Below are 15,699 nucleotides of genomic sequence, written 5' to 3' on the forward strand. Positions count from 1 at the left end.
GAAATACATTTGTTATTGACATACTCCCATCGTCCCAAAATAAGTGACTCAACTTTGTATTAATTTTGTACATAAATGACTCAACTTTGTATTAACTTCAGTACAAAGTTAGTACAAAGTTGTGTCACTTATTTTGGGACGAAGGAAGTATTTATTAAGAAGAATGTCCACCAAAGGTCTTCTTCAGTTTATAGTTTTCAAAACCATTTATCTAAAGAGCTTTGTTCATAAGGTCCAAATTAAGAATAAGCAAACCCCTACTTGGATGTAATCATTGGTTCCAAAGAGGTTAGGTATTTAGCTTTTGTGGACCATCGTCGACTGCGAGGCACCTACAGCAATTTCGTAAATCTCAATATGATATGCCGGCTCACTCTCTCGAAAATGCTATAGAGGTAGGGTATACGTGCGTTCGTTCATACATGTGAGTGTATGCGCGTATATAGGAGCGCTTGAGTTTGTATTGTGTGAAAAAAAGTGAATTTATTATTGAACCATCAAAGCTGGCACTACTACAGTGCAAACTCGGCACTGCTTGTGGGTCCCAGGCATAAGAACGTTTTAGCGGTACAACGGGAAAAAGAAAAATGAGAAAGTAGATCCGACCGACCTCCAGCACCGGCGCGCGGTGGCACCCAGCTAGTGACATGTGGGCCCTCAACCCGACGACCGCCCTCACAAAATTTCACGCCTCCCGCTCCCGATTTCGAAATACTCCCCACTCCTCTCCCCCCTCCCATTCGCAGCCAAAAGCCAAACCCTCCGCGCCTCCGCCTCCCGCCTCCCCCCATTCCTCCCGCCGGCGAGATGGCCCCGCCCTTCGTGTTCCCCTCGAGCCTGCGGGATCTGGAGCGCGACGACGACGGAGACGACGAGGGCGAGCCGTCGCTCCGGCCGCACGCCCCCGTCGCCGTCACCGCCCTCCGCGCCGCCGACCTCGAGGAGTTCGTCAAAGGTACCTTCCCGCTCCCCGCCCCCCCTAATCCCCCGCAGAATTCACGGTTTCGGCCGGAGCTCGCCGAAATCGAGCGCTAGATTGAGGGCGCGCGGCGCGGCCGCGCTGCCCGATTTGCCCCCAGCTCGAGGTTGCAAACCCTAGTTCCCGTAGATTCAGTGTCTAGCGCCCTACTGCTCGAGTCTTGGCAGACGTCCGCAATTGGATTTTCGAACTTTGATGTTTGCTCAAAGTTCTGAAAGCTAAACCACAGTTGACCGAACACTCACGTCCTCAGAAATAAGAGTTCCCCACCGTCGTTTGACATTTCCCGAGCTACAACTTGACTCGAAATGAGTCGTGTTGGCCGTCCACCTTAGGAATCTGAGTGTCTGGCTGGGATATATAGTGCGTTGCCCTTTTGAGCTAATTCGGTCTTGGTTTGCTTTTCCGGATTCTCGAGCATTTTGTGTTTGCTGGATTTTCTGGAAGCTCCTTGTCTTATGTGCTGCTTTTGGAACCTGCAACTTATCAAAGTAAAGCTATGCTAGGTCAAGCATTTTAGTCTACCTAAGTAATCTAACTTGACGTCAACTTACACCCCACAGCCCGCAGTAGTTAGTATTTTTCTTTTCTTCCGTTAAATTTCAAGTGTTGTTGGTATGGGTTGATTATAATATCAAAATTATGCTTCATTATAAAATGTAGTACTTAAATTGTTACAACCAGAAATTCTGTAAATGACTCAGACAAGGAATTGGTCGCATTCCCCAAATTCCTGATGCCTTTTGGATTTTCATCTCTGTTGTTCTCCACGGTTTTTGGGGCTTCCAGATTGGCAAGCCCTGCTTAAGTCGATGTTGTTTCTGGTGTTCCTTAAAAGAGTGTACTATCACACATTGAAGTTCTTAAATCATTTTTTGACTCAATCTTTGCTCACATGGACAGAAACCTAGTTTGCAGTTAAAATTCTAATAAGTGTCCTGAACATTTGAGAAAAGTCACTTATCTTTCCAGAGCTAACACTGCCTATTTTTTAAAGTTGTCTTGTCATACAAGAGGTTGCCAACTTTCATGTGCTCTAACTGTTAATTTTTTTTGTAAGCTAGTTCACACTACACAAGGTAACCAGTATTTTGCAAAATAAACCTTTGGTGATTTACATCAAAACTACTCCCTCGGTAAAGAATTATAAGACGTTTTGCAAAATACTGGTTACCTTGTGTAGTGGAAGTATTGTCCCTTCTTTTTGAAGGAAACATAATGGAAAAGACCGTACTGGAAAATATATTTAAAAGGTGAAATATACAAGAAAAAAGGACAAAAATAAGAATGACATGGTTTTCAGGTTCATTAGTTCATATGATCACAACTGAAACAAGTGTGCCTAATGTTGAACTAAAGTTACTCTATAAGCAGATGTTTTCAGATTTGATGCATTACATTAACAATCAAATGAGCATGTCAACTGCTTAGGAAACATTTGCACCAATATTTAGACTCTCTAAACTATTTTAGTTTGTTGAATATGAAAGTACTGTAGTTATTTATTTTGTCAACGTGTGTATATCTATTTTTTCAATATGAACTAACTTGTTCTTTTGGTTTGACTTAAATTAAAGGCACATCATTCGATCTGTCTGACAAGGAACTCTTCTGCATCGAGGAACAGGATGTGTTTAATAGCATATACTCTCTTGTGCGTGACTTCACTTGCTTGCCCCCAGGGCTTAAGTTCAATCTTGTTGAGGCCTTGCGCTCCAACCTCAGTGTTCTTCTGCCCAACATTGACTCCCTTTCACGAGCTTCCATGTCATCCCCCTCTGATGGGATCCCTATCACTGACCGCATCGCGTCTCACCGCAATGCCCTCAAGATCTACTCCTTTTTCCTCCTCTCCATTGTCCTCGCTCAGGAATCTTCAGCTGATAGTGGCACTGGGGCAAAGGTAATACTTGTCCAAAGCATATGATTCTTCATATTTTTATACCTTTTTTACATTTAAATAGTTTTTCCTGCCATTTGGATTTAGGTGACAGCACATGGTCGGAAGAAGAATCCCGTTTATGCTTGGAATTGGGAAGCGCAAAGAGGGCGGATCATGAATCTGGTCGCTAATTCTCTTGAAGTTGACCTTACACTACTTTTTGGTCCAGGCGGCGCTGATGAGCGATACCTATCTTTTGCTTCAAAGTAAATTCTTGAACCTTGGTATAGTGTACTTTTCAGTAATCTTGTTCTTATAGTGACTTTGGTTTCTTATGCATAGGTGTACTTATGTTCTCTTTGAGAATCAAAATGTGTTAAAAGATGAGGAAACGAGAAATGGTCTATGCCGGATAATTGGTGCAATAGCTACAAGGCATCAAAAGATTTCTCAAACCAGTGCATCTGTCTTGCATTTGATCCATAAATATGATTTCACTGTCGCTCATCTTGCTGAAGCAGTTGCTGCTGCAGAGAAAAAGTTTGGTGATGGAAGCTTGGCAATTTCCCTGATCAGGGAAATAGGTCGCACTGACCCGAAAGACTATGTGAGAGATGGTGCTGGTGCTGACAATGTTGGGAGATTCTTAGTAGAACTTGCAGATCGTTTGCCAAAACTTATGTCTACCAATCTTGGTGTTCTAATACCACATTTTGGCGGGGAATCATACAAGATTAGGAATTCTCTTGTTGGAGTCTTGGGCAAGTTGGCTGCAAAGGCTTTCAAAGACGTTGATGGAAATAACAGTGCTCATTCCATAAGGCTCCGAAGTAAGCAGGCTATGCTAGAAATTTTGATCGAGCGTTGTAGGGACGTGTCAGCATACACAAGGAGTCGTGTCCTTCAGGTCTGGGCAGAGTTGTGTGAAGAAAATGCTATTTCAATTGGCCTGTGGAATGAAGTGGCATCAGTTGCCTCAGGGAGGTTGGAGGATAAAAGTGCAATCGTCAGGAAATCAGCACTACAACTTCTCATCACAATGCTGCAACACAACCCTTTTGGGCCTCAACTAAGGGCCACGACCTTTGAGGCAACTTTAGAGAAGTACAAGGAGAAATTGGAAGAAAAGGAATCTCAGTCTCCCGCGGAAGGTGAACTTGTGAATGACCATCCATTGGGTGAAGTGACCGTGGGGCAAGACGAGAGTGTCAGTGATAGTTGCCTACCTTCTAGTCAAGACCAGACAGATGAAGATCATATGTTTGTAGATATAACAAACTTAGAACAGATCAGAGCTTTGGTTGCATCCCTTGAGGCTGGTCTGCGATTCACGACATGTATAACGTCGTTAATGCCAATTCTTATCCAGTTATTGGCTTCATCTTCAGCCACAGATGTTGAGAACACTATTCTTCTGCTAATGAGATGCAGACAGTTTCAGGTTGAAGGTTCAGAAGCAGCACTCCGGAAAATGTTACCTTTGGTAATGTCCCGGAATAGCTAGTTTGTGAACTCATGTTTTGTTTGCATTTTCCTCACTCATTTTAGCTTTTTGTAGGTATTTTCTCAGGACAAGTCAATATATGAAGCAGTGGAGAGCGCATTCATTGCCATATACACAAAAAGGATCCCAACAGAAACAGCCAAAAGTTTGATAAACCTCAACATCGATTGTAGCATTGGTGACCTTGCTGCCCTGGAGAGCTTAGTTAGTTCATTGGTACTGAAAGGAGAGATTTCATCCAACACGGTGCGCTCTTCTTTCCCCTTAATGTTTGCTGATACTGATTAGATGTGTTGCTGCTTAGATTATTCTATTCTTGTCTGCTATTGCATTGTACTGTGGAAGTCCAAGATAGGGTTATTAACTTGCATGCAGGTGAGAGAGCTAATTTTAGAACATCCAGCAATTGTGAATTTAAGATGCATGCTGAAAATTTTGCTCCCAGCTCATCAATACCTCAATGTGAGAATTTCCTTTGAAGATTCTAATGATAAGTTTTATTGATTTGTTGTGCTATTAGGTGTACTTTGACAACTGTATCACACCAATGTTTTCCTAGGCCTATTTAAGCATAGCCATTTTGTTGAATGCCATTGTACTATTTTAGTGATGCGTCGTATCTTGTTTTGCTCATGAGGAGCATACTTGCTAAGTCCCACAACCTCTTGCAGATGTCAGCTTTGTGGGATTATTTTTGCTTCAACATCAACGGTGTAAGGCCAGTGCAATGCCGTGGAGCTTTATCAATTCTTTGCATGGCAGCAAAGTCATCTCCTAGCATTCTGGGTACTCACTTGCAAGATATTGTTGACATTGGGTTTGGGCGCTTGGCTAAGGAAGAGCCTCTACTTGCTAGAACTGCATGCCTTGCCCTGCAAAGACTATCAGAAGAAGACAAGATCAAATTACTAAGTACTAGTACCAGAGTATTTGCTGCACTGCAAAGCTTGGTAACTAGCTTCTCGCTTCCGGAGAAAATATGGTATGGAGCAACAGATAAAGCTATAAGTGCCATATATACCTTACACCCTGCACCTGAAATCTTTGCTGCTGAGATTGCAAAGAAATCCCTCAGTTCTGTATTCAGTGCCTTAGGAATGGATGGTGTGTCTAATGGAGTGGAACTTGAAACTCAGAATAGTTCCACAATTACGGAGTTATCAGCCATGAAGTTGGGTAGATTTCTTTTTGTCATTAGTCATATAGCACTCAACCATTTGGTTTACATTGAGACTTCCGTTAAGAAAATCCACAAACAGAAACAGAAAAATGAAAAATCACAGTCCACCAATGAGGATAGTCAGGTAGATGGTTCTAAGAATTCGGAGGTAATTCTTGTCTGTTACATCCATTTGAACTTTTCGATTTTGGCTTGTCATTGTTTCATGTGACTTAAACTTGCTATTCTTTATGTGATGCTGGCAGGCACAAGACATAAATGCTGAACTGGGACTTGGTGCAACGAGAGATATTGCAATCGAGTTCTTTGCTGAAAAAGCTGAAAGGGAGATTGTTTCCTATTCTTGTGAAAAGAACCTTCTTGGACATTGCGGACCATTTCTATCAAAACTCTGCAGGAATCTGACTTTGCTGCAAAAGGTTTGTATTCTATTGTATTGCCCTTTGTACATCTTTGAAATGTTTGGATTCCATTGCTCTCTGCGGTTTTGTCATGACTTAATATTATTTTTTGGGTGTAGTTCCCGGAGTTACATGCTTCTGCAATGCTTGCTCTTTGCAGACTGATGATTATTGATGCAGAATTCTGGTACGCAAACAACATCCACCTGATTGTGTTTGTTTAATACCATGGGTAGCATCCTGTTTTATCTACAAATTTATGACGACACTGAATCTTATTATATGCTCAACTTGCAGCGAGGCAAATCTCCAGATCCTATTTACTGTTGTGGAAAACGCATCCTCTGAAATCGTCCGATCTAACTGCACTATAGCCCTTGGTGATTTAGCAGTTCGCTTTCCAAACCTCTTAGAACCTTGGACAGAACACATATATGCCCGATTGAGCGATTCGTCGGCATCTGTGAGGAAGAATGCTGTGCTGGTCATTTCTCATCTCATATTGAATGACATGATGAAGGTCTCTCTCTCCCCCTGCCAATCCCTCTCTCTCTCTCTCTACCACCACTGAAACACGTTCGCAAATCCTATACAGGTTAAAGGTTATATCAACGAAATGGCGGTGAGGGTAGAAGATGAAGATGAGAGGATCTCAAGCCTTGCAAAACTCTTCTTTCATGAGTTGTCAAAGAAAGGTACATGTATAAAATGTGTCAGTCCATTTGATTTAATTTAATACTGCAGTTAGACTTTAGCTAATATGGTTACCTCCTTTTTTCCTTTGGCAACTATGCAGGAAGCAATCCAATTTATAATCTTCTTCCAGATATTCTGAGTAGACTGTGCAATCAACACCTCAAGGAAGAAACGTTTCGCAACATCATGCAATTCTTAATTGGTTCTATTAAAAAGGTCTAACATGCCGCTTCTTTGTCTGCCATTAGTGCACTTTGGTTTTTATCTCTCGATAACTATATTAATTTCTAACTGTTATTTCAGGACAAACAAATGGAAGCTCTTGTCGATAAGCTTTGCAATAGGTTTGCTGGTGTAAATGGTATTATATTCTTACTTCTCCAATCAGACTATACTGAATATTTATGTTGTTCGTGTGTGCTTCCATTAATTGCTAATCAACTGTTGACCACTCGACGTCTGTTTAAGAAACTACAAGATAAATAAACTTTGATGAATGGAAATTAAGAATTACGAATAAAATGAGAGCACCAACCAAAGATTTAATGCTGTGAATCAGCAGGTTGTGTTAACGTGCTGTCTTGTAAGTTTCTCCACAGAAGTTAGCAGTATGGAAATTTAGCAAGGCAGCTGACTTCTTTGACTCTCATTTCAGTCTTCTGTTCTCCCTGAAACAGCCGTGATTTACTACATACATTATTTTGGATGTTTTCATGAATTCTATAACTTTGTGCTCACCACTTTCTCAGATGTATGATTCTTTCTTTGCTTGTATTTTCAGATGTTAGGCAGTGGGAGTATATCTCTTACTGCCTCTCTCAGCTAACCTTCACTGAGAAAGGTCTGAAGAAACTCATCGATAATTTCAAGATGTTTGAGCATGCATTATGTGAAGATTCTGTGCTGAACCACTTCAGAAGCGTGATAGCAAAGGTTGGTTGCATAGCCTCAATGGCTGCATATGCTTAACGTTTTGTTGAAACCAGAAGTCTGAGTTTGTGAATTCAATGCTTTCATTGATCTATGTCAATTTGTCCAAACAGTGTAAGAAGTTTGCGAAGCCAGATCTCAAAGCTTGCATTGAGGAATTTGAGGAGAAAGTTAGCAAAGTTCACGAGGAAAAGAAAGAACAAGAAGCCACGGCAAGAAATGCGGAGGCACATAAGCAGAAAATTGATTCTCTTGATAAAATCCTACTCGCTAAGGAAGCTGGGCAGAATGACAGAAACTCTGCTGACGGTGAGTAACTTTTTTCCTTTCTTTCTGAATATCCTTTATGTTCTTTAGCATTTAAGTTATTTTCCATGTGAGTACTTCATGTATGATTACCGTTCTTATATGATACTCCCTCCGTAAAGAAATATAAGAGCGTTTAGATCACTAAAGTAGTGATCTAGACACTTATATTTCTTTACAGAGGGAGTACTTCATCACAACCCAAATTGGTGTTTATGATATATGCACTAGAGTAGAGAATGTTCAATAGAGAGCTCATTTATTTATGTGTGTTTCGTTAACAGAGGAAACCAGTGAGGTCATTGATCCTTCAGTGGAAGGCAATGCTGAAGACAAGGAGACAGAGGAAACTAGTGAGGTTACTGATCCGTCAGTGGATAGCAATGCTGAAAATAAGGGGGCAGAGGAAGGTACTGGGGACATTGACCCTTCAGTGGATAGCAATGCTGAAAATAAGGAGACAGAGGAAGCTACTGAGGTTACTGATCCTTCAGTGGGTAGCAATGCTGAAAATGAGGAGACAGAGGAAGGTACCAAGGTTACTGGTCCGTCAGTGGATAGCAGTGCTGAAAATGAGGAGACAGATGAAGCTACTGAGGATATTGATCCTTCCGCGGATAGCGCTGCTGAAAATAAGGAGAACAGGACAAAAGGCAGCGGCAACATTTGTTCCGGAAAAAGTCAGACATCATCCACGGTTACAGAATCAGAAGATGATAGCACAGAGGTTCAATCATCCAAAACTGTTCGCAGTCGCAAAGGTAAGCCATAATTCCAGCTTAGATCACTGAAGAACACGTCATAGATCCAGTTGCTCAAGGGACTTGTTCCGTCTATTTGTACAGGTTCGACACGATCGACTGTAAAGAAGATCAGAGAACCTATCTTGGAAGACTCTGCAGACGTTGCTCCTCCAGTCAGGCGTTCCACCCGCTCGAGTAGAAGGTGCGCTTTCACCTGCCGTCCTTGCTCATCAGTCTTTGTATGTTGCCGTCACGCCCCGTGTTTATAAAACCCCTACTGATTTACTGATTTGAGATACCCTCGCTGACAAATTGGCAGACAATGAAGCTGAATGAATATGGAGCAAGTGGCAGCTCCCTGTCGCTGTGTGACGATCTCGGCTTGAGATCATGGGGTTCTTAAACCATCAGTGCTCCGCCGTCCTGACGCCTGTGTGTACCGTGGTGTTTATTGGCCTGCTCTGTGCTGGTATATCTGTGCCGGCTCCAGACTGCTGTGTTAACTGACCGCTTGTATCCCTTCCAACAAGGAGGATTTGTATCTCTGTAGTAACACCCTGCCTCCAGTCAGCTGTAACCCATTAAGTTGATATTTATTTCGTTCGATCCTGCTGATTGTACAATTCTATACTCTACACATGCATAACCTTTCTGGATTTCTGTATGCACACAGGTTCACCACTCGAATCATCATAGTAATAATCGAAGAAGATGACCGCGCAACTATTCCAACCGACGAGCCAGCGATTTCTATCCCGTTCACCGTGAGCCAGGATCCCGGGACCAGGAACTGTTTTCCCTCACAGCGACACGTTATCGTGTCGTCCTACTCGCACGATGGCAACGGGTTAGAGGGGCGAGCAAGCAAGGGGAGAAAGTTAATAGTAACAGCCACTGGTGCTAGATAGACCCCAATAATGCAGGAGGAAAGCAGCGAGTCGCCACCTCGACCATCTTCCCCGTGATCGCGAGCAGCAGCAGCAGCGACGGTTCCCGCGCGCCACACCACGGGAGTGCAAAGCCGACATCGTTCTCGCATCTCGCTTATCCGCTGCCTGCGAATCTGCGGCCGCTCCCAGCCACGTTTTTTCCTCCCAGCGTACTGTGATCGCGAGATGGAGATGAAAATTCAGCCGGCGACGCCGACGCCTCGGGCAGCTGGCTGTCCGCTCCTCCTCGCGATCCCCGGGCATGCTCCAGCCACCGGATTCGCGTGGCGGGTGGTTCCTGTGACCTCGCGCGTGTCGCGACCGGCGCGACTCGGTGTTGCTGACGGCTCTAGCTAGTGGTGTGTAACCACGCAAAGCATGCCATTTGCTTCACCACCACCACCGTTCTTGACCTTCTCGCGGCCAGACGTGAAACCGTGCAAGCTTACGTAGAAGAAATACTACATGGAACGTGTCTTCGCCGGGCGGTGGGCGTGCACCGTTCTCCTCGCGGTCTTTCCGGCGTGTGGCGAGCCGTGCGGTTCACCATGTACCTTGCCGTGCCGCATGGGGCCAGCTGGCTTGGCTTCGCCTGGCAAGTTAAGGTCCTAGCTAAGCTAGCCTACGAACCGTGTGTTTTTCCCGTATACGCGTGGGGTAACGTGTTGTCAATGCAGACACGAGGAGGCCCACGCACGCACCGGCGGCCGTACTGCGAAGCGCGACGGTTGATCATTGGATCGGACCGCCGTTCGTTCGCCGCGCCGTGTGTCCACATGATGTTTTCTCTGGCTCAGCTGCCGTCTCCGCGATTAGTGGAGCGCGCGAGCCCGCGGTGTGGCGACCACACGATGCCGGCCGTGGTCTCCAAATCAGACGTTCACGTCCGTGCCCTGGCGCCCGCACACGCCTCTGAGGCCTGGACCCTCCAAAGTAATTTGTGTGGTGCGTGAATTCAGCAGTCGCTGCCTCCAAAGTAATTTGTGCGGTGCGTGAATTCAGCAGTCGCTGCCTCCAAAGTGATCGGACGACTCCACTAAAAAAAAAGTAATCCGACGACGGCTCGCCACCGCGTGGCCTTCGTTTCATCTACGTCCGGCGGACGGCGTTGCCGTGCGCCGCGGGTCGATCACGGTGGTTCGCGTCCGTGCGGCGGCGCTCCCTCCCTACCCCCCGAGGATCGCAGCGCGTTCCGTCGCACGCAAAGCCGCCCGGAACGGCCAATGCATGGCGCCGACGTGTCGAGCCCCCGGCAGACGCGGGCTAATCTAATCATTGTCTCGGAATGGTGCCCGTCGACGGGGTGGATAGGGACGTCCTCTGTCTTCTTCGACGATAGCATACCCTATAAATTTGGGATGGGATTAAACAAGTTTAGTTTCGTGTTTTCGAAAGTGAAGACCAGCCAAATCGTGGAGGAAGCAGCCGGTGTAGTTTACGCAGTGCGTTCTTACTGGAGCGTGCGTCATGCGTGTAACATCGACGAGGGCTGGGTGCGAATGAATCAACGCGGTGAAACAATGCATGGCAATAACATGGGTACAGTCGCTCGGTTACTGGCTCGCAACAGTTGGTAAGCAGGAACAAACACCACAAACAAACAGGCGAGGCACTCAAAAGTCGTACGAATCGACAAAAGAAAGTTGCATTTGAGTAAGGACGCACCATGTGGAGTCCTCCATCCATAGATACCACCCATTATTTTCCAACGACCTACGCTAGCTAGCTCCTGCGCCGAGTCGCCGATTCTTATGTGTTTCTTGAAATTATATTCCGTGGGAGATACTTCGGCTGTTCAACACTAACTCTGTCCTGATTTATTAGTCCCCTTATATTTAAAGTCATACTTTGACCATGAGAATCTCTAAAAATACTTATATTTAGGAACGGATGGAGTGCATAGTAAGAATAGCATCGTCGAAAACTATGTTCGAATACGAATCCAACGATATAATTTTTCATGATATGCAATAACATTTTGTTAGTTAAATCTATGATCAAATTTGACACAAAATACGAAAGAAACCAATAAATCAGGACGGGGGTAGTATAAGCGAGGGCACCGTGGTGGAAGCTGCGTTGGTGAGCGCTATCGTACTTAACCACCCGGAATTGATTCTAGGTGGTCGTGTCGGGCTCGAGATGTCTGATAAGAAGGGCGAAAAGATCTCAAGTGAAATACTCCGGTGCAAATTTCACGTGCGATATTTGATGGTGCGTCACATGCTTGTAGCGCCGACAAAATTGACGTCTATTTTCCTTCGGCATGCATGTGCGCCGGCACCGGTTGGACGTAAACATAGCCAAAATGACGACGGATTCTGAAATAAATTATGGGGCATGCTAAAACACCTAGGTGATCATGGTTCCACAGGCATCCACATGAATACTAAATTTTGAAAAATAATACTAGAATATTGTAAAAATCCATTCAAGAAAAAATGTATTCAAAAATATCAAAGGAGAAACCACCGGCTCTATGTTCTGCCCAGGGGTGAACCATTGGCTCTGCGGTGTGGTGGCGACCTGTTTTAAACTTTACCGAAACGAAAACGAAATTGCTATGTGTACGATGATTTTCGTCCGACCAGTACGACTAGAGAGCAAATCATCTCTAAATGCTATGGCCCACCAATTGAATTATCTACGATTGTCTCTAATCGCACAGTGTTTTTTTTGAAACGGAACACTCGATTCCATAACTCACACAGGTCCAGCCAAGATGCTGGCCATACGAACACTTACATCATCTGACAGGTCCTCGGGCCAGAACTCCTGATCAACTTGGTGACGACCACCGTAGGCAGCTAACTCATGAGCTAATTTATTACATGCCCGCGGGGCGAAGCTAAAGGATGAAGGAAATATGCCCTAGAGGCAATAATAAAGCTGTTATTTATATTTCCTTATATCATGTTAAATGTTTATTATTCATGCTAGAATTGTATTAACCGGAAACTTAGTACATGTGTGAATACATAGACAAACAGAGTGTCCCTAGTATGCCTCTACTTGACTAGCTCGTTAACCAAAGATGGTTAAGTTTCCTAACCATAGACATGTGTTGTCATTTGATGAACGGGATCACATCATTAGAGAATGATGTGATGGACCAGACCCATCCATTAGCTTAGCACTATGACCGTTTAGTTTATTGCTATTGCTTTCTTCATGACTTATACATGTTCCTCTGACTATGAGATTACGCAACTCCCGAATACCGGAAGAACACTTAGTGTGCTATCAAACGTCACAACGTAACTGGGTGATTATAAAGATGCTCTACAGGTGTCTCCGATGGTGTTTGTTGAGTTGGCATAGATCAAGATTAGGATTTGTCACTCCGATTGTCGGAGAGGTATCTGTGGGCCCTCTCGGTAATGCACATCACTATAAGCCTTCCAAGCAATGTGACTAATGAGTTAGTCGCGGGATGATGCATTACAGAACGAGTAAAGAGACTTGACGGTAACGAGATTGAACTAGGTATAGTGATACCGACGATCGAATCTCGGGCAAGTAACATACCGATGACAAAGGGAACAACGTATGTTGTTATGCAGTTTGACCGATAAAGATCTTCGTAGAATATGTGGGAGCCAATATGAGCATCCAGGTTCCGCTTTGGTTATTGACCGGAAATGAGTCTCGGTCATGTCTACATAGTTCTCGAACCCGTAGGGTCCGCACGCTTAACGTTCGATGACGATCGGTATTATGAGTTTATGTGTTTTGATGTACCAAAGGTAGTTCGGAGTCCCGGATGTGATCACGGACATGACGAGGAGTCTCGAAATGGTCGCGACATGAAGATTGATATATTGGAAGGTTATGTTTGGACACCGGAAAGGTTTCAGATAGGTTCGGGCATTTTTCGGAGTACCGGGGGGTTACCGGAACCCCCCGGGGGGTCAATGGGCCTTCATGGACCTTAGTGGAAGAGAGGAGGAGGCGGCCAGGTGGAGGTGCGCGCCCCCCAAGCCCAATCCGAATTGGGGAGGGGGCCGCCCCGCTTTCCTTCTCTCCCTCTTCCCCTTCCTTTCCCCTCCTAGTTGGACTAGGAAAGGGGCGCGCCTCATGAGGCCGGCCGGCCCCCTCCTCCACTCCTTTATATACGGGGGAAGGGGGCACCCCATAGACACACAAGTTGATTTCTTAGCCGTGTGCGGTGCCCCCCTCCACAGATTTCCACCTCGGTCATATTGTCGTAGTGCTTAGGCGAAGCCCTGCGTCGGTAACTTCATCATCACCGTCACCACGCCGTCGTGCTGACGAAACTGTCCCTCGGCCTCAGCTGGATCTAGAGTTCGAGGGACGTCACCGAGCTGAACGTGTGCAGATCACGGAGGTGTCGTGCGTTTGGTACTTGATCGGTTGGATCCCGAAGGCGTTCGACCACATCAACCGCGTTACTTAACACTTCCGCTTTCGGTCTACGAGGGTATGTGGACACACTCTCCCCGCTCGTTTCTATGCTTCTCCTAGATAGATCTTGCGTGATCGTAGGATTTTTATTGAAATACTACGTTCCCCTACAGTGGCATCCGAGCTAGGTCTATGCGTAGATGTTATATGCACGAGTAGAACACAAAGATTTGTGGGCGATAATAGTCATACTGCTTACCAGCATGTCATACTTTGATTCGGCGGTATTGTTGGATGAAGCGGCCCAGACCGACATTACATGACCGCGTTCATGAGACTGGTTCTACTGCTGTGCTTCGCACACAGGTGGCTAGTGGGTGTCTGTTTCTCCAACTTTAGTTGAATCAAGTGTGACTACGCCCGGTCCTTGTTGAAGGTTAAAACAACACACTTGACGAAAAATCGTTGTGGTTTTGATGCGTAGGTAAGAACGGTTCTTGCTAAGCCCGTAGCAGCCACGTAAAACTTACAACAACAAAGTAGAGGATGTCTAACTTGTTTTTGCAGGGCATGTTGTGATGTGATATGGTCAAGACGTGATGATATATAAATTGTTGTATGAGACGATCATGTTTTGTAAAAGTTATCGGAAACTGGAAGGAGCCTTATGGTTGTCGCTTTATTGTATGAAATGCAATAGCCATGTAATTGCTTTACTTTATCACTAAGCGGTAGCGATAGTCGTGATAGCAATAGTTGGCGAGACGACAATGATGCTTAGATGGAGATCAAGGTGTCAAGCCGGTGACGATGGTGATCATGACGGTGCTTTGGAGATGGAGATCAAAGGCACAAGATGATGATGGCCATATCATATCACTTATATTGATTGCATGTGATGTTTATCCTTTATGCATCTTATTTTGCTTAGTTGGGCGGTAGCATTAGAAGATGATCTCTCACTAAATTTCAAGGTATAAGTGTTCTCCCTGAGTATGCACCGTTGCGACAGTTCGTCATGCCGAGACACCACGTGATGATCGGGTGTGATAAGCTCTACGTTCACATACAACGGGTGCAAGCCAGTTTTGCACACACAGAATACTCGGGTTAAACTTGAAAAGCCTAACATATGCAAATATGGCCTCAGAACACTGAGACCAAAAGGTCGAACATGAATCATATAGTAGATATGATCAACATAGTGATGTTCACCATTGAAAGCTACTCCATCTCACGTGATGATCGGACATGGTTTAGTTGATTTGGATCACGTGATCACTTAGATGACTAGAGGGATGTCTATCTAAGTGGGAGTTCTTAAGTAATACGATTAATTGAACTTTAATTTATCATGAAATTAGTCCTGATAGTATTTGCATAACTATGTTATAGATCAATAGCTCGCGATGTAGCTCCCCGTTTATTTTCGATATGTTCCTAGAGAAAAATAAGTTGAAAGAGGATAGTAGCAATGGTGCGGACTTGGCCCGTGATCTGAGGATTATCCTCATGCTGCGCAAGAGAATTATGTCCTTGATGCACCGCTAGGTGACAAAACTATTGCAGGAGCAGATGCAGACGTTATGAACGTTTGACAAGCTCGGTATGATGACTACTTGATAGTTTAGTGCACCATGCTTTAGGGCTTAGAACCAGGACTTCAAAAATGTTTTGAACGACATGGAGCATATGAGATGTTCCAAGAGTTGAAATTTGTATTTTAGACTCATGCCCGTGTTAAGAGGTATGAGACCTCTGACAAGTACTTTGCCTACAAGATG

General features: G+C 44.7%; 1 protein-coding gene across 1 annotated transcript; it reads left to right on the forward strand.

Annotated features, from left to right (window-relative positions):
• The first annotated feature begins 707 nt into the window (after positions 1-707).
• Positions 708-9,244, forward strand: LOC123051738 (condensin complex subunit 1). The gene is made up of 17 exons (XM_044474704.1): positions 708-955; positions 2,557-2,882; positions 2,967-3,127; positions 3,204-4,344; positions 4,420-4,611; positions 5,037-5,693; positions 5,791-5,964; positions 6,066-6,133; positions 6,244-6,466; positions 6,542-6,641; positions 6,743-6,858; positions 6,946-7,003; positions 7,424-7,575; positions 7,686-7,881; positions 8,163-8,639; positions 8,724-8,823; positions 8,941-9,244. The coding sequence occupies exons 1-17, from the start codon at positions 808-810 to the stop codon at positions 8,945-8,947; spliced, it is 4,296 nt and encodes a 1,431-aa protein (XP_044330639.1). The 5' UTR covers positions 708-807; the 3' UTR covers positions 8,948-9,244.
• The last annotated feature ends 6,455 nt before the right edge of the window (positions 9,245-15,699 follow it).

The sequence above is a fragment of the Triticum aestivum genome, chromosome 2D (genome assembly GCF_018294505.1).
Source record: "Triticum aestivum cultivar Chinese Spring chromosome 2D, IWGSC CS RefSeq v2.1, whole genome shotgun sequence".
Classification (NCBI taxonomy): Eukaryota; Viridiplantae; Streptophyta; class Magnoliopsida; order Poales; family Poaceae; genus Triticum; species Triticum aestivum.